At 33.3% G+C, this 26,998-nt stretch overlaps 1 protein-coding gene across 3 annotated transcripts in view; it reads right to left on the minus strand.

Annotated features, from left to right (window-relative positions):
* The window catches only part of LOC114330008 (insulin receptor substrate 1-B), a 241,734-nt gene that overhangs the window by 133,188 nt on the left and 81,548 nt on the right, over positions 1-26,998 (minus strand). For all 3 annotated transcript variants that reach the window (XM_028279301.2, XM_028279300.2, XM_028279299.2), the window contains exons 3-4: positions 24,660-24,751; positions 17,252-17,439 (exon numbers count right to left, since the gene is read on the minus strand). In XM_028279301.2, coding sequence (XP_028135102.2) covers positions 17,252-17,439; positions 24,660-24,751 — 280 coding nt within the window. The remainder of the gene's footprint in view (positions 1-17,251; positions 17,440-24,659; positions 24,752-26,998) is intronic.

The following is a 26,998-nucleotide window of genomic DNA, read 5'->3' on the forward strand; positions in this document are numbered from 1 at the left end:
ATAACCTAACAAACCTTTATATTTTTGTGGGGTCACGTTGAATTCGTAACTATTTTTATCCCCCATCCTAATTACAGGCCAGTTGGTAACTCTGGCCCTTAGGTAATTTTTCGGTAACCATAACTACCGGTGAATTCGTAACTAAATAAAGGTATATCTTTTAGACTTGAAATAAACATATTATGGAAAATCTGTTTGCTTTTAAATTATCAGATGGATTTAAATAATTTATCATTGCTAAACATCTACATATTGAAGTTACAATTACTTGATAAAAACCAAGCTCGTGTTAGGGAGCGTTCAAGTATTGCGTAACGCGATTTTTGAAGATTTTTTACACCCCTCCCCCCCTACGTAACGCACTCTAATGGGCGTTTAACTATTGAGTAATGCAATTTTTGAAGACTTTTGACCCCCCCCCCCACCCAGGGCCGCCCAGAGCAAGGCCGGGCCCCGGGGATGAGACCCGGTCGGCCCCCCCCCCCGAAACCCAGTTGAACGAAAATTCCCAAAAATCTGATAACTCATAAACTGGGATATGTTATAGTGAACACTCATGCTATTGACACAGGAAGGAAGAAAATTAAAACAGTTTTAACAATTAAACTTTGTTTTTAATTATTTACAATAGAACTGTTAGTTACAACATAACTTTTCTTGCTTTCATATCCGCCAAGTTTTGGATCACGTGGTCGAAATCAAGAGTTTTTGCAAGTTTTGACTCTATGCTTAACAGTCCCAAATCAGATAATCGTTGTTGACCCATAGTAGATCTTAAACAATTCTTAATTCGGCTCAAAACACTAAATGATCTCTCGGCCTGAGCAACGGATACTGGTAGGCAACAGAATATGCGAAGAGCAATGCACACATTGGGGAAAAGATTTGTCACATTAAGGGACACGAGCTTGTTCAAAAGTTTTGCTGGTTTCAGCGACGTATCTGAGATGTTTGATTTACTAACAGTTTTCAAGTAAATCATTTCATCAACTAGATCCCTGCTTACATCTGAATTGTACTCTTCGGCGAATCTTACACAACTTTCTGAGATCGTATTCTCGTCCATTTCGTTATACTTCCATAAAAATGAAAATTTCATTTCGATTTCTCTCAGTGCTGTGAACCTCGTTTTCAGGTTGGCCACCAAAACATCAATTATTGTGTAAAAAACTTCTGTTTTGAAGCGTTCTTCCGGGGATAAATTTAACATTACATCTTCTGTAGCTGTTTCATCGTGAAAAGTCTTCCTCTTTCTCGCACGGGAAGTGGAGAGTTCCGGTTCGATACCATAAGCATTTGCAACATGTTTGCATTCAGACAATATCTTGTCCCAGTTATTTCTTAAGGCACTTAAATCATCAATTAGGCTCTCTATATTACTACTCTCAACATCCAAAGTAGTTGTCAACATCCATAGATTGAAGTAGTTGACTTCTGTAGTTGATGGGTACCAACACTTTCACCCAAATTGACGCCATGAGGATGCACTTGAAGGTGTTAAGATATTCTAAAACCCCATTGATTGTGGCTCTCGTTTCAACAGTTACGTTAAGATTCAACAATGATGAAACTGCCTCAATGATTTTGCCTATGTGTGCCGCTATTGGTTTCACACATTCTACTCTAGCACTCCACCTCGTATCAGACAATGAGTGCAGTGAAGATCCTACTATCTCTTTCAGAAGCTCCCATCTTTTCGGGCTGCAACTGAATAAATTGTACAGATTCTGAACAACACCAAAGAAAGTCTGTGCTTCAGTACAACTCTCAGCAGCGCATACTCCACATAAGTTCAAACTGTGGCATCCACATGGTGAGTACACAGCCAGAGGGTTTGATTTTAAAATATGAGCCTGAACACCCTTATACTTGCCACTCATATTACTGCCGTTATCGAATCCCTGTCCTCTACAGTCATCTAAGGATATGTCATATTTTTTAAGAACTTCTTTGATTAGATTTGCGATGTCTTTTCCAGTTTTTTCATTGCAGTCGGAAAACTCCAAAAATCGTTCATGGATTTCATATTCTTTTACGTCTTCTTTGAAAATAATGTATCTAAATACAAAAGAGGTCTGTTCTACATGGCTTGAGTCTGGTGTAGCGTCAACCATAATAGAATAGTATTTAGATCGCTTGAGTTCGTCCACAATAACTTTCCTTACATAATCAGCACAACTTGCTATGAACTCGTTTTGAGTTCTCCAAGACAAATAATGCACTTGCATTCTCTTATTCGATTCTTGAGATTGCTTAACCTGATCTAGATGCTTCGATGCAAAGAAATAATTTCTTGCATATTGCCTTTTCCAAATGCATAATATTCCTTATAATAATTTCATAATTAAAACCGCAAGCAAATTCAATCTGTTGTAAAATATTTTAATAAAAGGAATTTTTTTAAATTTGTTAACGGCCGGGCCCGGGCCCCCTTGGGCCCCGGGCCCCGGGGATTTTGCCCCCCCTGCCCCCCCCTCTGGTCGGGCCTGCCCCCACCTGCGTTACGTAATACATGAACGGTCCCTTAGAGCTATACTTCTATACTTGATGGAAATAATATTTATAACACATGTTAGTGAAACACTATAATATTGTTTCAATTATTTTATTAAGATATTTCAATTTTTGCTATTTTTTATAGGTACATATAATACAAATATAATTTTCTTAAGCAAACCAAGAAACATCCGGTTTAGATTTAAGGTATTAGATTTAATCAATGGTTTCGAATTCACCTGAAGAAAGTTTCGAGTTTGCAGGTCAGGTAATAGAAAAGTTACGAATTGGCCGGTGTACATTTTGATTTGAAAATTTTTGTCGTTAAAAGTTACGAGTTGGCGCGTGTCCTTTTTGTGATGGGGAAGTTAAGAGGATTTCGAATATAAAATAAAATATAGGGCGTTCCATTTAAAAAAAAAACATAAGATTTTTCTGCCACTATGTTATCGAACACCCTGTAACATTCTAACTAATTTTGTAATGTGAAGCTCAAAGTTGGCTACAAGTTTTGTTATTAACTTTTATAGCTATCTATTACTATAGCGGATCTACTGAGCTTTATCACACTAATCAATCACCCTGAATTTGGGTTTAAAATTATGTTAAGACGAAAACATTTTTTGACAGTACTTTTTAAACCACAGAAATGTCTGGCAATTATAATTCATATTTATAATAATGTTTAAAAAGTAATGACAAAAAAATTTCGTTTTAAAATAATTTTGTCTACAACCGTGTTAAAAATGCAATTTTTAGCACTCCATACGAGCGTTAAAAATGCTACTTTAAGGCACTAGTGCTTTAAAATATTTTTAAGGCACTGCAGTTCGTATTGACCGTATAGGCAATTTTGATGTAATGTCAAAAAAATATAAAAATGGAATGTAGAGTTCAAGTTCAAGTAAAAGTTTTTGTAGATATTGTCCTGTAATTACGTTTGTAGAAAAAAATATTGTATGATATGCGTGTTAAAAATTACATTTTTAAGGCACTCATGTGAATTGCAGAACTCGCTATCGCTCATTCTGCAAACTTTCACATGCGTGCCTTAAACGTGTACTTTTAACACTTATATCATAAATAACTATTAAATTCGATATATTTACCGGACAAGTGTGTTGCGCAGTAATGAACGCAACCTGTATCAGTAGCCAGATGGCCGGTACGGTGTTCGAGGAAGCATAGGGAATAATATATTAAAGAACCAGTTGTCTTAAAATACTTTTTTTTCGGACGTTGCTAGCTCTTGGTCCATAAACATAGCTTCGAAAAGTGGAAACTACAGTAGCAAGTTCTCTTAAGATACCAGGACATCAAATTTTTAAATACATACTAAAATTTATGACCCTCTTGTATTTTGTAAACATTTTTTCTTCGTTTCTATATTCCACATATTTACACTTAACAATTCATAGTTAGCAGTTAACTTATGTCTAATAATTTGTGAGTTCTGTTTATGGATAGAGTTTAAAAAGGTATGTTTGTTCTAAAAAATTTTTATTATATTTAAAAATGCATTTATGTATTTATTATAATTTATGCTCATGTAAAAGTGAGAATGAGTAGAAATAGGTCACTGCAAGAGGAAATGAAGAAATGAATGTGACATCTATAAGGATAAAGACGGGGAATCAACAGATGAAGGTGAAATGGATGACCTTGGAATATGCGATAGAGAAATGGACACAGATTTAGATAGTGTTGATACTTTGATACCAATAGTTATAGAGTTCCACAATAGGTACATATGTTGTAATTTTTTTATCCGAATTAATGTCAGTGGTATTTAAAAACGATAACTAAAAAAATAACTTATGGACGACTACACAATATCAGAAATGATAAAGGATCAATGAAAAGTCTCCGAAATGACCCAATCTAGCGGGGACACATAAGCGGAATCCAATTTAACCCACGCCATGTTTTTTCACCAATTTTTCACTAATTTATTACCACTCTAATAATGTATCACCCCTAAACCACCCTTAATGAGAACGATTCCGCTAGCTTAATATTCGAACTAAGAGAATGTAAAAAAATATTTTTGAAATATGTGTTCTACTACATTTTTACGAATTTACTACATTTTTACGAACAGGATGGAAGTTACCATCCTACTAACTGTTCACCCCTCAATTACCCCTTGTGGGAAGTCAATAATTCTGTTAGAGAAAAAGTGTGAAAAATTACAAGAGTGGTAAAAAAATTCGTCAAAAAAGAACACTGTGGTCTTTCAAAAATATTTTTTTGGATTCTGTTAGCTTGAATATTAAGCTAGCGGCAACGTTTCCAAACAAGAATGGTTTAGGGGTGGAAAATTATAAGGGTGGTCAATGTTTAGTAAAAATTTAGCAGAACGCTTTATTATTTCAGTTATAGTAACATTAGAGTACAGTGAAATTGTAAAAAAAGATTTTTTCACCTTAATTGGAACCTAACAGAATTATTGACTCCTCGTAAGGGGTAGTTGAGGGGTGAAAAATTACTAGGGAGGTAATAAATTAGTAAAAATCTAGTAAAACACTATGGTATTTCATTTTTTTTTTAATTCTGGCAGCTTGAATATTAGGCTAGAGGAATCGCTCCCATTAAAGGCTGAATTGATTTTTTATGTTACACCTGGACGTGGAGGGCACGGCGCGGAGAACAATAGAAATCGCACGCCCTCGGCACTTCCCGGTGTCGCCCCGTTCCGTCGTAAGATAAATCAGCCAATGCTTTTCATGTCGGACGATTCTGCAACGGGCCCCGTCCCGTCCACGTCCCCGTTGTAACATAGATCTGGCTTAAGGGTGGTTTACGGGTGAAAAATTTTTAGTGAGAAAAAATTAGAATTGGTGAAAAAATATAGCGAAGGTTAAACTGGATTCCGCTCATGTGTCCCCGCTAGCTTAAGTGTCCTGTCTTCCATGCACTACATAGATTCCCGAAAGAGATGACTACACATGATCTACATGTCCTAAGTATGACAATTTGATGTTGAAAGTCTTTTGTCCTGTCCTTGAGTCGGTAGAGTTAATTTAAATGCATTAGTAAGCTGCAATCTACTTTTCAACTCAGTTTGCATAATATACAGTATGGTGCAAATGGAAGGAATAAATTCGATATTTCGTAAACCAGCGACACTAAGAAAAAATCCCGAAACAGGTCGATTTTTATTTTTAAATTTTGATATTCTAGCATATATATCACACAAGTGACGTCATCTATCTGGGCTTAATGACGTAATCGATAATTTTTTAAATGAGAATAGGGGCCGTGTGCTAGCTCATTTGAAAGGTTATTCAATTATCTATCCAGTAATGTAAACATTGACATAATTATTTATACAGGGTGTCCAAAAACAATTTTTTAAATTAAATTAATTGACAAAAAAAGAAGAATGTATGTAATTTATTTAATTAAAAATACTTTTTACTTTTATCATAAAACAGAAAAGAAAATGTTTATTTGAAAAATAAAAGTTGATTTTCGCTTAAATGCAATGTTCAAGCCAGCTCTCGCAAGGCACCTGCTTTTTGGAAGTTTGAACATTTAATTTAAGCGAAAAGCAATGTTTATTTTTCAAATAAACATTTTTTTCCTATTTTCTGACAGTACTAAATGTATTTTGAATTAAAAAAATTACATATATTCTTCTTTTTCTCTCCATTAATTTAATTTAAAAAATTTTGTTTTTGGACACCCAGTACAAATAATGATGTTAATTATATTGCTGAATAGAGAATTTAATAACCTTTCAAATGAGCTAGCACACGACCACTATTCATATTTAAAAATGTCACTCGTGTAACATATATGTCAAAATATTATAATTTAAAAATAAAAATCGACCTGTTTCAGGATTTTTCCGTAAAGTCGCCGGTTTACGAGATAACGAATTTATTAGTTTCATTTGCACCATACTGTATATATTGTTAGCTATATATATTTTGTGAACCAAATATTTTTGTTGGAATAACAAAATATGACAAATAAATACTTTAATATTTACATTGAACAGTTAATTAGTAAACAAGCAGTCTAACAAACAACGATGACTTTAATCTTAAAAATAGCAATGTGACAAAGCATAAAAATAACGATACAATAATTATTAAGAGGCCTGTTCAATTGAAACTAATATTTGGCCAGGAAAAATGTATTGGTAACAAATAATAACCAATACAATGAAGGTACATATTCCGACTGAAAACGATTACCTCTTAGCGCCTTTTTCATTGGTCCAAAGATGTAAAAATCACAAGGCGATAAATCGGGACTATAGGCTGGATGCTCTAATATCCTCCATCTCTTTCGTCGTAGATTTTCTTTCACTACTTTGGCAACATGAGGCCGATCATTGTCGTACAGAATGACACCATGTGAAAGCTTATCTGGACGTTTTCGTCTTATTGCTTGAAGGCAAGATAACGTAAGATAACAATGACACCTATGTCTTTATTTCAAGTTAAGAATAGAACGTTACGCTTACAGAGATCAGTATTGCCAAACCTCTCGCGTACGGGTGGATACTCGACTGCCGATATACGATTCATTCTAGTCAGTACGGCATGGCATCGCCGCGCTGCTATCGCTCATAAGAAATACATGGGGCTATCTCCGCAATGTTCTATTCAAACGTGAAACGCTCCATATATTCAAAATCCACAAGGAAAAGAAAAAGTTTTCCTGTAGTTGGCTGTATACCATCAATCACAAAATTGGAAAGAAATCCTTTGTAAAAGGTATAAAATTTTTTTATTAAAAATCCCTTAAAATAGCTACATCACAACAAAACGTTTTCGATTTTTATAAAAAATCATCATCAGTGTTCGATAAACTGGATGCTAGCTGAGCCACAAAAGAAAAATATCTGGGTAAAAACCCTTTACATAAAATATAGATGCCTTAAAAGTGCATACTTCAAGAAAAAGGCCTGTGATGGTCACATGGCAAACAGGATAATGCCCTGAGGTAAGGTATACAGGTTTCCCAACACGTGGGATCCAAATTGAGTTGATCACATTTCAATCACTTAATGGCAGTTGAAATGTGATCAACTCAATTTGGATCCCACGTGTTGGGAAACCTGTATACCTTACCTCAGGGCATTATCCTGTTTGCCATGTGACCATCACAGGCCTTTTTCTTGAAGTATGCACTTTTAAGGCATCTATATTTTATGTAAAGGGTTTTTACCCAGATATTTTTCTTTTGTGGCTCAGCTAGCATCCAGTTTATCGAACACTGATGATGGTTTTTTATAAAAATCGAAAACGTTTTGTTGTGATGTAGCCCTTTTAAGGGATTTTTAATAAAAAAAATTTTATACCTTTTACAAAGGATTTCTTTCCAATCTCCATATATTCGTTTTGACTATATTCCGTTAGATGTTGCGGTTTTATGTCACATTACTTAAAATCACAGTCAAATACAAATGATAGCAACTGACCAGTGTGACGTTTACAAACATAACTAACATGGCAGAACGCCAATTGAGTGATTACAATTGTTTGCAAAGCTAACCTGACCAAAGATGCGTTCCAATTGAACAAACATATACAAAAAACGTATCGATGGGTGAGTCTTATAACGAAAGTAAGGAATACAATAGTATACGGGGATAACAATATTAAATCTATGGAAGATATCTGGAGAACAAGAACCAATGAGAATGTGGACTGGACTATACACAAAATCCAGAACTCAAAGAATTTGATTGTAGGGAAACCTAGAAAATATTCGCAAAGTAGTAGCCACAATAAAATACGTAGTAAATAGGTCGACAGCCCTTAGAATCTGACCTCTATAAATTTCCGTAGTATCTGACCTAAACTACGAAAGTTGTATCATGAAAACAAAAGAAAAAAGAGGAAATTATCTCTCAAGCCTTAAACGTTGAAAACTTGTGACTCTTCTCTCCAATGGCGATGCATGGAGCCATCTTATAAGGTGACTTGCCCAGCGCAATCTTTGTATTTTTACAAATTCGCTGTAGTGAGTTCTTTGTAATATTGATATACCTCGTACTGAACCTTATTCTCCACCTACCCTTGTCACCAGGCACGGATACAGGGGGGGTCAACGGGTCCATGAGCCCCCCTATTGTATTTAGTCTACACGTATTTTTTTATTATTTATTATTTTTTTCTGTTAACTCTAAACTTTAAGCCATCAGTACAACACTAAATTACACGACAACCGCTTCCAAAGAATTGAAAGAAGCCATAAAATCTAATAAAACACCCTTCTCTGAAAAATAATCTGCAGGAATAAACAATGGAAATATGTTTCTCGATTCAAGGAATAACAAAAATGATATTTTAAAATGCAAATACATTACACTGGGTATAAATTTTATCTCATGAAAAGTCACGTTTCAAATTTGCGATACAATAAAGATATAAAAATTTGTATTTTACTAGATAATCTATGCGTACCTACCCATTGATGGTAGAAAGGTTAATCTTTATGGTAAAGAACGACCAGTGAGATTAATAGTCGTGAATTGTCTATCAATCCTTTTGTTACCGTAGGTATCTGGGATTATATAGTGTATTTTATCCTTAGAGTTAGTGCGAGTTGTATGGCTAAATCTGGAAAATATAATATTTGAGATTTGAGGTAAGTCTGGCCCCCCTATTATGAATTTCTAGATCCGCGCCTGATTGTCACAAATGGGTTCTTAGGATCCTTCTCAATATTTTTCTTTTAAAAGTATGTTTCTACGCCATATCTGGCTATTGATCGGGCTGTTTGCAATGCCCAATTGATTAAGTGATTTATTGCGTGACCTGCTCTGATTCGATTCTGAATACACCATTCTCGGCGACGAAGAGAGAAACTGTTGATTGGGTTTTATATTAAGTGTGGGTTGTTTAAAGACAGAACACCAACAAGGTATGTGGACCACATTACAAAAGAGGTCGGGGCTCCACTAAACATTTGCTTCAGAGTTGCAGAGGATAGAGAAAGATGGAGACAGTTTAAGAGAAATCATTGAAAATTCATGGTAGTACGCTTTAAGCAAGCGCTGCATAATTTGGAATGGAGTGTGAAAGTTAATGGAATTATGATAAATACAATCAAATATGCAGATGATACAGTTATTTTGAGTGATGATATGAATGGATTACAACACCTTTTAAATGCCATTGACACAGTGGGAAGAGAGTTTGGCCTAAACATAAACTGTTCAAAATTAAAATACATGGTATTTAGCCGTATGGCCCATCCAGATTCACGGTTATATGTTAATGATCAGTTTTAAATATCTTGGTTGCCATAAAGAGATAAAAATGTAGAATCGAGATAGCCCGCACGACATTTTTAAAAATAAGGTCATTCTTCTGTAATGATAACTTGCAACTTCAACTTCGAAAGCGCATGATTAAATGGAAAGATTTGGTCAGTCCTCTTGTATGGTATCGAAGCATGGACATTAAAAATATCGACCAATAATCGTTTGGAGGCCCTTGAAATGTGGCAGCACAGACGTACACTAAAAATACCATGTACGGCTATGCTGACAAATATGGCTGTCCTTAAGAGAGCAAATTCTGCTCGCGAGCTGCTTGATAACATCAAATATAGAAAGATGGCCTATTTTGGACACGTAGTAAGGGGAGACCGGTATAATATTCTTCAACTTATTATGATGGGTAAAATCGAAGGATGCAGAGGAATTGGTAGAAAGCAGGCCTCTGGGTTGAAGAATATCAGGAAGTGGGCAGGAATAAAGAAAGCAGAACATTTATTTAGAATAGCTCGAGATAGAGACAGTTTCGCCATGTTAATCGCCAACGTCAAGGGGAATTGATAGGGCACGTTAAGAAGAAGGTGGCACTATGTCTGATTCGGAAGACCGACTAGGAAGAAGAGTGAGTTGTTCATTCCGTTCCATTCGCCCATGTAATGCTATGTGAGCTGTGTTACAACTTCAATATTTGTATTGGGGGTTAGTTTTCTCTACGTTGATAGCTAGACCTATTTCTTTCCAATTTTCTTCCAAATGCCACATAAAGTTCTGGGATGTGTCTTATGGTTCGGTCCATCAAGTTTACATCCTCTGCGTATGCGCATCACAATCATTTTTTTAGGACTTAAAACAATATTTTTTTGAGTTTTGGACGCATGAAAATCTGTGACACTGTTCATATAGTATTAAAAACGATAAATAAAAAAAAACAAAAACAAAGAAATACTCGTTGCAAAAAAATATTTGTTATATATAAGTAAAGTAAGACTTTATTGTACTGAAAGAAGAATTTTACTTTACCTGCCGCGATTAATCAAATTAACCAAGATTGAATGTAAGTGTTCGATGGCAGTAATCGAATGGCGAGTATTTGAGTGAACTTAAAATTTATTTACTTTAATTATTAAAAATATTGGACACAATTTGCGATATTATCAATTAAATTTATGTCAAAAAGTCGAATTTTGTAATTATATTCATATAAAATAAATTAAAACTTTACCGATTTAGTAATTATTCAATATTGATAACTATCGATAAAAAATCGAGACCGGACATCTTGCAAAAGTTGTCTGTCATCAATGTCATGAAATTATTATGACGTCTAAAATTTAAAAATTCTTAAATTGTATCAAATTATTGTAAAAACTAAAATTGTAGATAAAATATATTTTGGCATTGTCCAAGCTGCCAAGCTTTCAGTACTTAATTCTTCAGTTTTTCATTCAGGGATTATTAAAATTAAAGATGATTAATTTTATGAAATAATGAAGATAATCAAATTAAAAAAAATTGTGTAGTGTTATAATGAGATTTTAAAGAAGTTAAATAAACGACAGATTTTTATTCAATTTTTTTTTATAAATTTTATATTATTTTTAAATAATAACAGAGCCCAAACTCTTACGTAGTCAACTTTAAGGTGCGAATCATCGGAATTCAAATTTCAAGTTGATTTCTAATCAAATTATGTTGGCGAAAAAATTTTGTATGCACCACGTCAGTAAAAACTCTTTATCGAACTCGTCTGTTACTCGCCTCGCTCGCTACACTCGCTCTTCTCGTAATATCAAACTCGTTCTATAAAGAGTCACTTTACTGACTTGGTACATAAATAACTATTAATTAATATTATGTTTTTGACAATTTTGACAACGGCACCCGATTTGGGCGTCGAAACGTTAATAATATTATGTTATTGACTGTAGATATTATTGGTGGATTATTATTTCTCATAACTGACGTAAGAACAAAAAAATAGAGGAATCAGATAGAAAGAAACCAAGATACCGGGTTTTGGTAAGAGAAATTAATTAAATACTATAATATTATAAACATAAAAAAACATTAATATGTATATCAATTAAAAATGTTGACTAAGAACTGCTATTCTATAAATAAAACTGAACCATTCAAAACTTGGCACCTTTGAGTTCACTCCCGTCTTGAGCAGGTAGTTATTTTATTAGTCGAGTTCACTCCCGACACTATTCGAATTCACTCCCGAGCGATTTTACTATAAAGGATGATTAAAGGATATTATTTTTCTGAAATTTAAACATTGTTGCAAAATAGTACTTTTATCCATAAAAATAACTATTATAAGAGAAATAAATAATATCTATATATTTTAATAACCTTCAACCTACATCTTTCTATTTATTCTTAAATAACAACAGAACACTAAAAAACGCAACTTCATATAATAATGTTAGCTTTCGAATATTTAAAAGAAGTATTTGAATCTATAACCAGTAAACAGTTTTTCTCAAAAGTTATAACAGTAGATTTTGAGGCAAGTATATATAAAGCAATTCGTGAAGTTTTTCCAGACACTGAACTTAAGGTATGCCTGTTTCACCTGGGTCAAAGTTGGTATAGAAAAATTCAAAAGTTGGGACTGTCCAACGAGTATCAGTTAAAAAACGGTGCAGAAACAGATATAACAATGATATAACTAAATATCTTACTTATATATTTGGTTTACCATTTGTCAAAGCAAAGGACGTTGGGGATTGCTTTGCCATATATCTTGTTGCAATTCAATCAGTTTAGTAACTATTTACTTGTAGACCAGGGCTCATCTGTAAAAATATTAGCACATTTGGACGTTGAGAGGTGACTCAAATTTTTTTGCAGAAATTGCTTGAAAATAAATCGAATAATAATATTTGAGTTATCCTCCCTCTCAAAAAGGTCCGGAACATTGTTTAAATAATCAAAATGTCAAAAAATGAAGGAAGAATTCGATTTTTTTCTTCGTTTTTTGATTATAACTTATAAAGTATTCATTTCTGAGAAAAGTTGTGCTGACATAAAAGTTGCGTAATTAAATTTCCTACAATATAGAATTGGTTAAGAATTTAAAAACTAGTCACCCTTGTTGCAAAATAGCAATAATTGCGAAAAAAACATACAAAAACAAGTATTCGCATTTTACGTTTTTCAACCATTTATGCTACACTTAGGACCTTCATATTTCACCCAGAAAAACTTTATGATACAGTAAAATAATACTGTAAATTTCATTAAGATCGGTTTAATAGATTTTGCAAAATAAATTTTGCAATCCAGCTTTCGCAAAAAAAATTCATTTTTTCAAAATGTTACAGGACTGAAAATAAAGCAGATAACAAGTTGAAATTTTTTTTGCATATAGAAGTTTACTGTACCTTTCATTTGCAATTTTGCAAAATTAAAATCGATTAACTACCACGGCGTCAGGAATTTTTTTAAATAAACATTCATTATTGGTGCTACGCGCAGGACAGCGGATAGTTTGCTCTTATTGGGCATTCCAATGACCTTTGATAATGATTGATACATTTTAATTTTTATTAAATTTCGGTATAAATAAATAAATTCGTTTATTGCAAAATAAAAACACATACTTTATCCTTTGAAATAACACTTTTATTAGCAAAAACTTTATTGTTTATATATTTTAACTTAGAGAATAAAAGTTTATTATTTTTAAACATATGCAAGTGTTTAAACAATATTTCACAAACAATAATAAAATTAGTTTGATTTTTGTGGAATTAAAATATTAAAATACAACAAAATATAGAGTAAGAAAATAATATATTAGATAAAGATTAGAAGACATTTTGGTGGAAATCAACTTGTGTGAATCGAACACCGCTGTCCTGCGCGTAGCACCAAAAATTAATGTTTATTTAAAAAATTTCCTGACGCCGTGGTAATTAATTGATTTTAATTTTGCAAATTGAAAATGAAAGGTACAGTACACTTCTAAAAGCAAAAAAAAATTCAACTTTCTATCTGCTTTATTTTCAGTCCTGTAACATTTTGAAAAAATGAATTTTTTTTGCGAAAGCTGGATTGCAAAATTTATTTTGCAAAATCTATTGAACCGATCTTAATTAAATTTACAGTATTATTTTACTGTACCATAAAGTTTCTCTGGGTGAAATATTAAGGTCCTAAGTATAGCATAAATGGTTGAAAAACGTAAAATGCGAATACTTGTTTTTGTATTGTTTTTTCGCAATTATTGCTATTTTGCAACAAGGGTGACTATTTCTAAAATTTTTTACCAATTCTATATTGTAGGAAATTTAATTACGCAACTTTTATGTCAGTAAAACTTTTCTCGTAAATGAATACTTTTACAGTTATAATCAAAAAACGAAAAAAAAAATCGAATTTTTCCTTAATTTTTTGACATTTTGATTATTTAAACAATGTTCCGGACCTTTTTGAGAGGGAGGATAACTCAAATATTATTATTTGATTTATTTTCAAGCAATTTCTGCAAAAAAATTTGAGTCACCCCTCAACGTCCATCTCAAAACAGATGCGCCCTAGACTATTGAAACCTATATTGAAGAAACATCAACATTTCTTCCTCACATTTGAGCTGAAAATTCTTCGTCTTCACAACGGACAACAAATGCATGTGAGTCTTTTCACTCTCGCAATAATGCTTCATTTTACAATACACATCCAAATTTTAACCAGTTTATTCATGTTCTTTGAGATTTTCAATTAGATACTTATATCAAACTTCAAATATACCGTTGTGAAAGTGTATGACAGAAAAGTGATATTGAGAAAAAACTTTATATGGATAAATTTGAAAGAACTACAAAATAATATCAAATATGTTGTAAAAAAAAGTAAGAGGGGCAGCTATAGCAATTTCATTTTTACTCTAATGTATGTATTCAATGAAACTTAGTGACCAATATTAACAAAAACATAACAATGAAACTTTGTTTCCTTGAATTATCACAAAGTTGCATTTTTAAAAATCATCCCAATTAGATGTACAGCTGGTTCCTAAAAAAACTGATACGTCTCTTAGTAAGACTTGATCATTTTGAGCAGTGTATTTGATTGATCTGACATTATATTATATAGGACTGGATCCCGCGTACCAAAAAAAAGTTGATTAATAGCAAGCTGAAAATTTGTTAATAGCTTAACGGTGTCTACTCGGACAAACTTTGATGTACGGGAACACTGGAAAAGGGGAAGTTTTAATTGTGGAACAGTTTAAAAATTTGGAACGTCAGGTTACGAAAACGTCCCATGTATTTTGTCGGACAGATTATCCAATTGATTTGTTACCCTTTCATTAAACTCTCATGCAAAAATCAGACTGCTAACCAACACGATTCCTGTCATTTGACATGTTCTTCGTGTTCCACTCATTAAAATGCCCAGTTGGTGATAAACACCAGTCTGATTTTTGCATGAGAGTTTATTGAAATGGTAACAAATGAATTGGAAGTTCTGTCCGACAAAATACGTAAACGTTTTCGTAGTCTGACGTTCCAAATTTTTAAACTTTTCCGCAATTAAAACTTCCCCTATTCCAGTGTTAACATACATCAAAGTTTGTCCGACTAGACACCGTTAATAAGCTAATAACAAATTTTCAGCTTGCTATTAATCAACTTTTTTTTGTACACGGGATCCAGGTCTAATAAATTTATTATGACAGATAAATAATAAAATAAACAAACAAACCACAAACTACTGATTACATGATAATTCATAAGTTGTAATAGTTATTAAGGTCTAAATTTTGATATTACATATTTTAAATTCCTGAATTTTATAAAGAGTATATAAATGATTATTTCATTCATAGGAGATTCTGACCAATTATAGAAAGCTACAGAAATACAAATTAAACTGATAATATTTGATAATTTCCCGTCGTCAAGTATATTACGTCAGATGCCCTTCGTTGCTATGAAAAAATACATTCAGTGACATTAATGACAATTAATGTTTTAAAAATTATAAAAGTGATGACTTTCAACCGTCAAATATTTATAACAACTGTGTGTTTAATTGTACTAATTTGTACTTACATAAATAAATTACAATAAAATTTTGGTTTTGAACAGTTTTATTCATGAAATATCTCAACAAATTGCACTCGATCTCTAAAATTAATATAGAATTTTAGAGCTCTTGTACATATACTACTGATAGTTTTTACATAAAATAGGGTTGTTATTATTTTTATTATTATTAAGGAATAAAACAAACGACTTAATCCGACGATATATTAAATTTTAAGATTTGGCAGTGACAGTGACAGTATGTAAATAATAAGTATTTATCCTTCAAAATACACTGCTCAATTTTCTACAAATTACGCTTTAAGAGTCGTATCAGTTTTTTTAGGAACCAGCTGTAGATCTGCAAGAACGCTCAATAAGAAATATACTTTTAAACGAATGATTTGTCAACAGTGTCCAGATTTTAAGGTATAATAATTACTTATACTAATGACGGCTTAAAATCGCCTGGGAGTGAATTCAATCATTACCTTTTACGGAATCAGGTAATATTCATATTTTGGGAGTGAACTCAACTCGTCCCCAAAACTTAGCGTAATAAAAAATAAGATTGGTTATTAATTTTATTTCGGAGATAGATTTTGTTCATTTTAACCATTCTATTTATAGACCATCCGATTTAAATACCAAATTCAGCCACAACTTTATGCCTTATGCCATTTTATGTATTGAAAATGTCATGTAAGATAAGTAAAAAAACGAAACTCGAAGAGTTGAACCAGGTTCGTTTTTCTAAACATCGAATTTCCTTATTTTCCGAAACTTTTCTAAGGTAAAATTTTTCGGTTTCACGATTTGCCGTTATGCTTTTTTTGTACTTCCTTATCGTGAAAACTAACAAACTTTCAAGTATCATGAAGGAGAACAATAGGAACACTGACCTATTAAAGTTATATTTTTAGGTCATAGTTAACACCGTTACGGCACCACTAGTCCTTATGCCAAAATTTTTAAAAACAGAATCAATACTCCTCTATCGATTTGTCAAATGGCATGAGGAAAGGCAGAAAACCGTCGCAGCACATGCGATTTTCTTTATAAAAGAAAATTCAATTTTCACGCAGATTCCCATAGAAAGCCTCACATTTTTCACAATTTTACTCTCCTTCTATTTATCTTTCAGTACTCTCAAAGGCACAAATGTTAACATAGTAGTTTATATTTATCCGAAGGTCTATTAAGTACCCAAATTTGATACATTTACATTGCCTATATGAGACCAATGTGTTTGATCTTCTTTTTTACCCTGTAAACCGAAAAATCATTTTTAGACTTGACAACATATTCTATTTTCGGAAGAATAAACAACATTTTATTACAGGAACAAGACAACATAAAACATTTAATCAATGTCGCGTAATGAAATTATTAGGAAAATTTTTATATCTCTACCTAAATGCCTGTTATGTGTGATCTCAAAATGTGCAAAAAAACGTCAAAAGATACTTACTTTGAGTTGAAAAAACAGAAGGAGCAGTAGTGGTCTTAGGAACACCGGAAACAACTTGTTTTCTGTAGCTATTATTCGTTGGTTTTGAGGATTCTGTAGCTGAGGACGACCTAACACGCATTTCCTCAGGTTTTGGTTCATTTTGTTTTTCATTTTGTTTGTCATGTTGTCTTTGGTGGGTCATGGCACTAAAAGCAAAAAAAAAATCTTTTTTATACACCTTCATTAATTCACCCAATAAATTATTAAGATGAGCTGTACTGCACGTGTGAAGGGCTTGAAATTTTCCTGGGAGATCACATCATAAAAATGGAAATTTTCTACCGCAGCCATCTTGAGCTCTCCGAAGGATGTACGGGCTTGTTTTTTAAGGTTGTCCCAAATGTGTTCAATTGGGTTAAGATCGGGACTGCGTGCCGGCCATGGTAAAACTTAGTGATGTAAGAAGAGAATATTCTCTTGAGAGTTGCTGCGTCCTTATTAATTGTGCTAAGACGATACATAAAAAAGAAAAATGAAAAACGGAAAATGTGGATACGGCTTTTCTAAGTAAACGCGAAACAATGAGTAATTTAACTATAGAAATAATGCTAGACAATTATTTGTTTAAGAATTTTACAAGAATGTCAAAAAGTGATTTCGAACTATTAATAAATATGATAGGGCCAAGAATAGAGAAGAAAGATCAAACATGAGAAACGCAATACCAATCGCAACAAGATTAGTAATTTAACAGTTTTAGTTTAATGTATTTATTCAGGGTGCACTTCTCTTCTATTTGTCTCATAGTTCCAGAAGTATGCCAAGTTCCACAACTCTGGACGTAAATGTACTGCATTAATAAACCTTATTGTGATTTCATTTGACCACATCTCTTTTCATTCATCTTTTCTTTGTATGTTTTGACAAAACCAAATTAAATTTCAACAGAGTACAGGAAATAAAGAGGAAATACAGAGCAACATGCAAAATTTTCCACAGCAGTTCGACTTTATCGGCAACGCATCAGGCACTGCAATAGTGTTCAAATACCAGTAACATTTCGGCCATATGCTCAGCCAAACGGCGATATCTTCATTAGATGGCTGTAATATTGCCAAAAACATACCAAATATATAAACTGAGCCTCATAGAAAACGGGCACCCTAAAAAATGGGTAATTTTTGAGGTTGCGTATCTCGTAAACCTGTTGTCCGATTTAAGTGATTTTTTGAATATCTTATAGCCTTATTCTTTGTCAATATCCCTGTAATAATATTTTTGCTAAACAGGTAAATTTTCATTGTATACCGGGTGTAGGAATCAAATTGTGTTTTTTTCTCCAAATTCGCAACACCCTGTGGAATATCCTAGCATTTATAAAATACTGAAATTAAAACCCAACTATAGCCTCAGGTTTTCTCAACGTTCTGTTTTTGATTCATTCGCTTATGTTGGATAATACAAAAGTTAGGTACTTTAACAATTAGCCATGTTCTTTTTCAGTACAGGGTGTTTTTAAACAAGTACGACAAACTTTAAGGGGTAATTCTGCAATAAAAAATAATGACAGTTTGCTTTATAATCGTATGTCCGCAAATGCTTCATTTGCGAGATACGGGATGTTGAATTTTTTTTTACAAACTGACGATTTATTTATTGCTTTAAAACCGGTTGAGATATGCAAATGAAATTTGGTGGTTTTTAAGACGTAGTTATTGCACATTTTTTGACATACAATTAAGAATTTTATAATCAACTATTTTTAATGGGAATAAGCCACAATTTTACCAAAAAAAAAGATTTTATTAACGACCATTAAACGTTAGAATAAGTGAACATCAGTCTTATATTAAAAATAGAGAATTTGATAGGTCTCAAATATGTCAACACGCATGGTATAATGAACATAGAGTTCAGTGGAGAGATTCAAGTACAGTCCTGAAAGAATCAGATAGTAAAAAGAGAAAAATCAAAGAAGCGGCTCTAATTATGCTAAATGAAACCAATTGTGTCGCAAATTCCTCGGTAGAATGCAGTAGGATGTGGTTACCCATACTGAAAGAGGAAGTCAATAGAAAGAAAATACCACGATTAGTAAGTCAATAACATATCGAGTTAGTACAAATCTTATATTTTAGTATTACTTATTGTATATCTATGTATTATTAATATTATTTATAATTTAAACATATTAAAATCAGAATTTGGTATTAGTTTTTTGAAGATAAATTAAATGTAAGACCAAATACTTACGATGTCGGGATAGTATCACGAGGTTTTTTCCTGGTTTTTTTCCATCATCGTTGCATTTTTTGTCTTTTTAAAGACAGATCACATGCTATGATTTTTTTGTGACGGATATTCTTGAGTTGGGATTGATTTTATGTAATCGAATGAACTATCTTTTAGTAAAGTCGTCCCAGGAACGCAACTCATAAATATTGGCGATATAATATACGTCTGAATTGCCAATATAAATGAGTCAGATTAAATAAATTATTAGAAGAATTTTTTTACTTAGCAACATTTTTGTTTATTTTAGTAGTATTTTGTATTTTGACAACGAAACCCTATTTGGGCTTCGAAACGTTAATAAAATCATTTTTTTGGTAAAGTTGTGGCTTATTCACATTAAAAATAGTTGATTATAAAAATGCCACAAGGAAATAGCTTCAGAACAAAAATTAGAATGTTATATTCACCATTGGCGTGCATACGGGTAATATGATCGGTCATATTACATAGACATAGACACAAAAGTTAAAAGGGGTCCAGAAATAGGGAGTGACCACTATTTAGGAATAATGAAAAAAAAAAACAAAATATGTCAGATAATAACAACACTCACAAAATGCAAGAAATGAAGAAAGAATATGAAACTATTAGGTCATATAAGTTGAGAAATACAGAGAATTCTGAGACGTACCAGATGATCATAAATCAAAAACTAGAAAATACTAAAGAAAATAGAGAGGGTCAAAACGCTGAACAATTATGGAACTACTTCAAAGAGATACCTAATACTAAATACAGCGACAGAAGTATGCGGAACAAGTAAAAAGAGCAATAAAAGAAAGCAAACTGCATGGTGGAATGAAGGAATAAAACAAGAAGTTAAAAGAAAGAAAAATTCTTGGAAAATTAACTTACAAAACAAAACACCAGAAAAATATGAAGAATATAAAACACACAGGAAGGAGACTAGTGAAAGAACCGGTTACAAAGGCAAAGAAGGACAAATGGACAGAATTTGGAGAAAATATGGAAAAAAACAGTAAAGAGAACCAAAAACTGTTCTATGGAGTATTAAAATCAACGAGAAAAGAAAAAATCAAGAAATAAAAAACATAAAGAATAAAACTGGCGAAATCTTACAGAAGAAAATGAAATAATGAACAGATGGAGAGAATATTTCCAAGAGATGCTACAAACTCACTGCTATCAAGAAGAAAACAATGCGCAATGTAGAGAACCAAAGAATAGAAGTAGACAATGTAGACCCTACAACCATAAATCAACTGCAAGAAGCTATTGCAGAAATGAAAAACGGAAAAGCACCAGGGTATGACAGAATAACCAGTGAAATGATAAAAAAAAATGGGACAAAATGCAACAGAGCTATTATTAAAAATATTTAATGCAGTTTGGAGAGAAGAACAGATACCGATGGACTGGCAGAAGGCACAGATAGTGCCGATTTATAAAAAGGGCGATAGAACAGATTGCAACAATTACAGAGGAATAACACTGTTAAGCACAGCTATGAAAATATACGAAAAAATACTGAACAAAAAAATAATCGGAAAAATTGACAGCACACTAGAGGAATCACAAAGCGGTTTCAGAAAAGGCAGAAGCACCCAGGATCATATACATATTTACAAACAAGCAAATAATAGAAAAATATCAGCAACAGGAGAAAAAAATGTATATGGCTTACATAGATCTTGAAAAGGCTTTTGACACGGTACCAAGGCAAAAATTATGGGAAATATTGGAGAAGAGAGGCATAAGTAACAAAATGATAAGGGTAATTAAGAACATTTACAACAACAATGTGAATTATATCATCAGTCAAAACAGAACATCAAAACCATTTACTACGAACGAGGGACTGAGACAAGGAGGAGGATTAAGTCCAACACTATTTATAATTTACATGGTTGAGATAATTAAAGAATGTAAAGTAAAAGTGAAAAAAATGCATGTGGGTTATAGAAATTTAAGAAGAGTAGGTAGACATTTCAGAAGGAGCATTCGCCGATGAAGTCGTCATATTGGCCGAAAATGAGAAACAACTACAAAGAAATATAGAAATATGGAATGAAACACTAAAAAAATATGGAATGACACTTAATAAAAATAAAACAAAAGTCATGGTTATGGAGGAAAAAGAAGAAGAAAAGATAAACATAAAAGTAGAAGAACTAAATATAGAACAAGCACGAACATTCCAATACTTAATTAGAAGACAACGGAAGACAGGAAACAGAAATTAATAACAGAATTCAAAAAACAATGAACATATACCATGCAATGAGCAATAAATTCATAAATAAAAAAGAAATAACACGAAAAACAAAAATTAATGTGTTCAAGTCAATATATAGTCAATAGACCTGTATTAACCTTTGGTTGCGAGTCATGGGTACTAACAGAACGACAAAAGAGTAAAATACAGGCAGTAGAAATGAAATACCTTAGACGAGTTCGAGGAGTTACCAAAAGAGAGACTACGAAACACTCAAATAAGAGAAGATCTGGAAATCGAGTCAACGTTAGAATTTATAGAGAGAAGGCAACTCAGTTGGTGGGGTCATCTTCAGAGAATGGATCAGACAAAACCGGTGAAAGAAATTTGGCAGGCACAAACGCAAAGAAAGAAGAAAGGTAGACCACGACAAACATGAGATAGAACACTAGGGAAAATAATCGAGAAAAGGGGAACAACGTGGATAGAAGCAAGGACGCTGGCTAGAAATAAGAAAGAATGTGTCAAATTTGTACATAATATAAATGTATGGCAGTTATTAGTTAAATTTAAGATTAAGTTGTTTTTGCATTGTATTATAATTTAACATAATGTAATGTATTGGCGCCTTACACCACTATGTGGTAAAAAGGTTTTTTGAAAATATATATAATAGCATGTCAAAAATGCGCAAGAACTAACTCTTAAACCTAGCAAATTTCATTTGCATATTTCAATCGGTTTTAGAGCAACAAATAAATCGTCATATTCAATCGAAGCATTTGCATACATATGTTTATCAAGTAAACGGTCATTATTTTTTCATGCAGGATTGCCCCTTAAAGTTTGTCGCACTTATTTAGGAACACCCTGTACTGATAAAGAACATGGCTAGCTGTTAAAGTACCTAACTTTTTTATTTAAAATAGGCGAATGAATAAACAAACAGAATGTTAGGCACACCTGAGGCTATAGTTGGTTTTAATTTCAGTATTTTATAAATGCTAGAATATTCCACAGGGTGTTCCGAACTTTAAGAAAAAATCACTTTGATTTGTACACCCGGTATACAAATGATGGTTTACCTGTCTAGCAACAATATTATTACAGCGATATTGTTAAAGAATAAGGCTATAACATATTAAAAACATTACTCAAATCTTACAACTGGCTTAGGAAATACGAGACATCAAACATATCCGATTTTTAAGGTGTTCCTTTAATTTTGCCGGTGTGTGTACTTTGTACGCACGTAAGAAGTTATACTTGTACTGTAAGAAGTTACAGGGGTGGCCAAACTGCGGCTCGCGAGCCACATGTGGCTCTTTGAAGGATTATTTGTGGCTCTCAATAAATATGAATTACTTTCAATTTTTGTGTTTCAAAATGTCTTAAATTACTAACAACAAATTTAAATAACTACGTGTAACATTAGGACTTAGACAAGGAGACCCCTTCACCGTTGCTATTCAATTTGGCCTTAGAATATGTAATAAGTAAAATATCATATATCCCGTGGACTTACCGAGTCACAAATGAGGAGATCCTTAGAAAAATGGGGAAGAACCGAGCGCTACTACAAGCCATCCTGCAAGGAAAAATAGTTGGAAAGCGAGGTCCAGGAAGAAGAACATCCTGGTTAAAGAACCTCAAAATCTGGTTCAACAAAACATCTGTGCAGCTTTTTCGCGTTGCTGCAGATAAAATAAAGATTGCCATGATGATCGCCAACATTCGTCACTGACAGGGGGATTTGCCAATCGAGGTTCAAATTGCTGGAATTTGATGATGATCTAGATGCAATCCCCCATTCTACAATAGACATGAGAGAGGTGTTTTCACAACTCAAGGAAGAAACAGGTAGTCTGGGCCTTCGAATAAATGAAGATAAGACGAAATACAACTGTATTGGTGACTCTGTATGGTACTGAAAACATCGTCAGACATATAAAAGCTTAGATAAGATGGACAGGTCATGTAGTAAGATTAGAGGAAGACAGAGTGTTAAATACAGTGTTTTTTAAAGATCAGTGTTCTTTGATTTCGGTAGATCAGTAGGCCGTCCCAGAAAAAGATGGAAGGATGATAAAGAATCGAAGTACCCTGAATTAGTAAAGGCAGCTTATAGCATTATTTGAAACAACGATGTGAACCATTTTATTTCACTTTAAAATTCATAAAATCCAAACAGTGAGAGAAAAATTTGATACCTTTTTGCACTTTTTAAATAATTGTTTAGTTGCGGTTTCCGAAAAATTTCAAATTTTGAAAAATGGCTCGGACTATCAAGGTGCTTGGTCACCCCTGTTCTATTATATGATTTCAACGAAATAAAAATATACTTTCGAACAGTTTATTTATATTTTATTTAAAGATTAAACTATTTTTTACGTAGCACTTTCCAAAAATTTTTATTAAAACAATACCAAAAATTAAAACAAAAATAGAGAAACCCGGATTCGAACCAGGGACCTCTTAATCTCCAGTCGAACGCTCTACCACTGAGCTATTTACACTTCATTTTGTTTGTGCGGGTGCGAACTACAAAATTTTTTAAGTGAAGTATAAAAATACTTTAAATATTACTTATTATCTTATTCCCGAGGTAGACAAATTCAAAGATACAAAAATTATAATAAATATATTTACTAAAAACACTAATATATTCTTTCAACACCTTTTTTGGACTAATACATACATTACTTAAAACATTTAGCAACGAACTCCATACTGTCTGTGTGCGCATGCCCGCAGAATAACAACAATTCACTACCAATCGCGCCTAAAGAAGTATAACTTCAAAAATCACTTGAATCGGACAACAGGTTTAGGAAACTCGAAACAAAAATGACCGATTTTGTGGGGTGTCCGTTTTCTCTGACGCGCCGTGTATATTATTAAACATATTAAACATTTTTATTTTGTGAAGAGTTTGAAATAAAAGAACAAACTTACTGGTAAACGGTAGTGTGTATATTTTGAGCAATTGTATTATCCTCTGATTCCATCCATAGTTCTCCGGCTCCCAGCTGACTAGATCTGCCAATCTAAAAATAAAATATATATTTTTAAATATAGACTTCGGATAAAGTAACTAAAACACTATTCAAACTATGTCCGCAATTTGACCGGAAATGACAAGATTTCTAGAACAAGAGTAAAAAAAAACGTGTAAAAATATAAAAACATGTTTAGGAATGTTAGAGATCAAATGAAAATGTTTTCTTTTATTAACTGCTGTTCTATAATTATGTCTCTTGTGGCTAGAACTGTCTCTTGTATCCGCAATCTCATAAAAAAAGACGAAATAATACAGGTTCCTAAAGAAAATCAGAAGTGTTTAGTCACTGCATATTTTTTTAGGCACATTAATAAAGAAACACTTGGGAAAAACAGTAAAAATGTCTTATATAAAGTTTTTATATATCGATATCTTCTTTTTCGTCTGAAAAGGGATCTTCTAAAAGGTAAAACGCTATAAATATTTGCTGTCGAAATAGAAGTATCTGAAAAACTAAAGGGAGTAATAAAAATGACAATAATAGAAACAATAAGCTATTGAACTCCACAGATGCAGGTTTTAGCATCAAAAATAACAACAATGTGGTGGCGAAGCTTAATCATTTATTGTACATGGATGATTTGAAATTAATGGCTTCCACTCGAAACCAACTCGACGAGATGCTAAAGACTGTAGAAACTTTTTCTAATGATATTAGTATGCACTTCGGACTAGATAAGTGCCGTATTTTAAATATAGTCAGAGGAAAAGTACAGCCCGGAGGATTCGATATGCAAAATGGCCAGAACATCGTGGCCATGGGTGAAAATGACATGTATAAATATCTTGGAGTAAAGCAAGCGCGGAAAATTGACCATAAACAAATGAAAACAGATAACTACCGAGTTTATACGAAGGGTAAAACAGCTGCTTCGCTCACACCTTAACAGTAGAAATTTGTTTAAGGCACTAAACACCTACGCATGTTCCGCGCTTAGCTACTCATTTGGTATTGTTAAGTGGACAAAAACAGATATAGAAGCTCTTCAGCGAAAAGTACGAACACACCTCACAAAGGCACAAAAACACCATCCTAAAAGTGCAGTAGAAAGAACAACATTACCACGGAATCTAGGAGGAAGAGGACTTATGGATATAGGTGAGCAATTAGATAAACAAATTGCTAATTTAAGAACTTATTTTCAGATGCAGGCTGAGACATCTACTCTACATCGCGCTATCTGCGCAGTAGATGACACAACACCGGTCAAACTGAGGGAACCAGAAATGCGCATAAACCACCTTACTAAGGACGAAAAAGTGCGCGCCTGGATGGGTAAACCTCTGCACGGGCGACATCCCAATGAGGTCAGCCAAGATTATGTCGACAATATAGCGTCGAACTACTGGTTGACATCAGGAAAGATGTTCCCTGAAACGGAGGGTTCATTACTGGTCATTCAGGATCAGGTTATACCAACCAGAAACTACCTGAAATATATCATCAAAGACCCTGAGGTTCAAAACGACAGATGCCGATATGGATGTCAAGCCCAAGAAACCATCCAACATCTTACAGGGGGCTGCAAGGCATTTGCTGCAACTGAATACAAGGAACGGCATGACGCAGTGGGAAAAATCCTTCATCAAGAGATAGCTATCAAGCTGGGACTTCTCCAAACAGACCATCTCCCGTATTATCAATACGTCCCTGAGAGTATGCTTGAGGATGGCAACTACACGCTATACTGGGACCGCACTGTGCTCACAGACCAAACAGTGGCACATAATAGACCAGATCTCGTACTAGTTAATAAATTAACAAGACAGACAACACTAATTGATGTGGCGATACCTAACAACAATAATCTACGTAGTAAATTTACTGAAAAGATCGCCAAGTACAGAGATCTGGAAATTCAAATACGAAGGCAATGGAGAATGCAAAGTACCCAGACGATACCGATTATTATGTCTACTACTGGAGTCATTCCGAAGACCCTCCTCGAAAGCATAAAACATCTTTATAAGACCATGCAGAAAGATGTACTACTCGCGACGGCCAGATGCGTAAGAAAATTTCTAGGAGAAACTCCAGCATACCAAGTCACCTAGGGCTCGAAAACACGGAAAGAGTCCCACCAGAGCTCAATCCTTTTGATACCGTAGGTATCTGGAATGAGTCAATTTTCCCCTTAGAGGGAGTGTGAGCCGTATGGCTAAATTTGGAAACAATAAACGATAACATGGAAAGAGTCCCACTAGAGCTCAATCCTTTTGATACCGTAGGTAT

This window comes from Diabrotica virgifera, chromosome 2 (assembly GCF_917563875.1).
Source record: "Diabrotica virgifera virgifera chromosome 2, PGI_DIABVI_V3a".
Lineage (NCBI taxonomy): Eukaryota > Metazoa > Arthropoda > Insecta > Coleoptera > Chrysomelidae > Diabrotica > Diabrotica virgifera.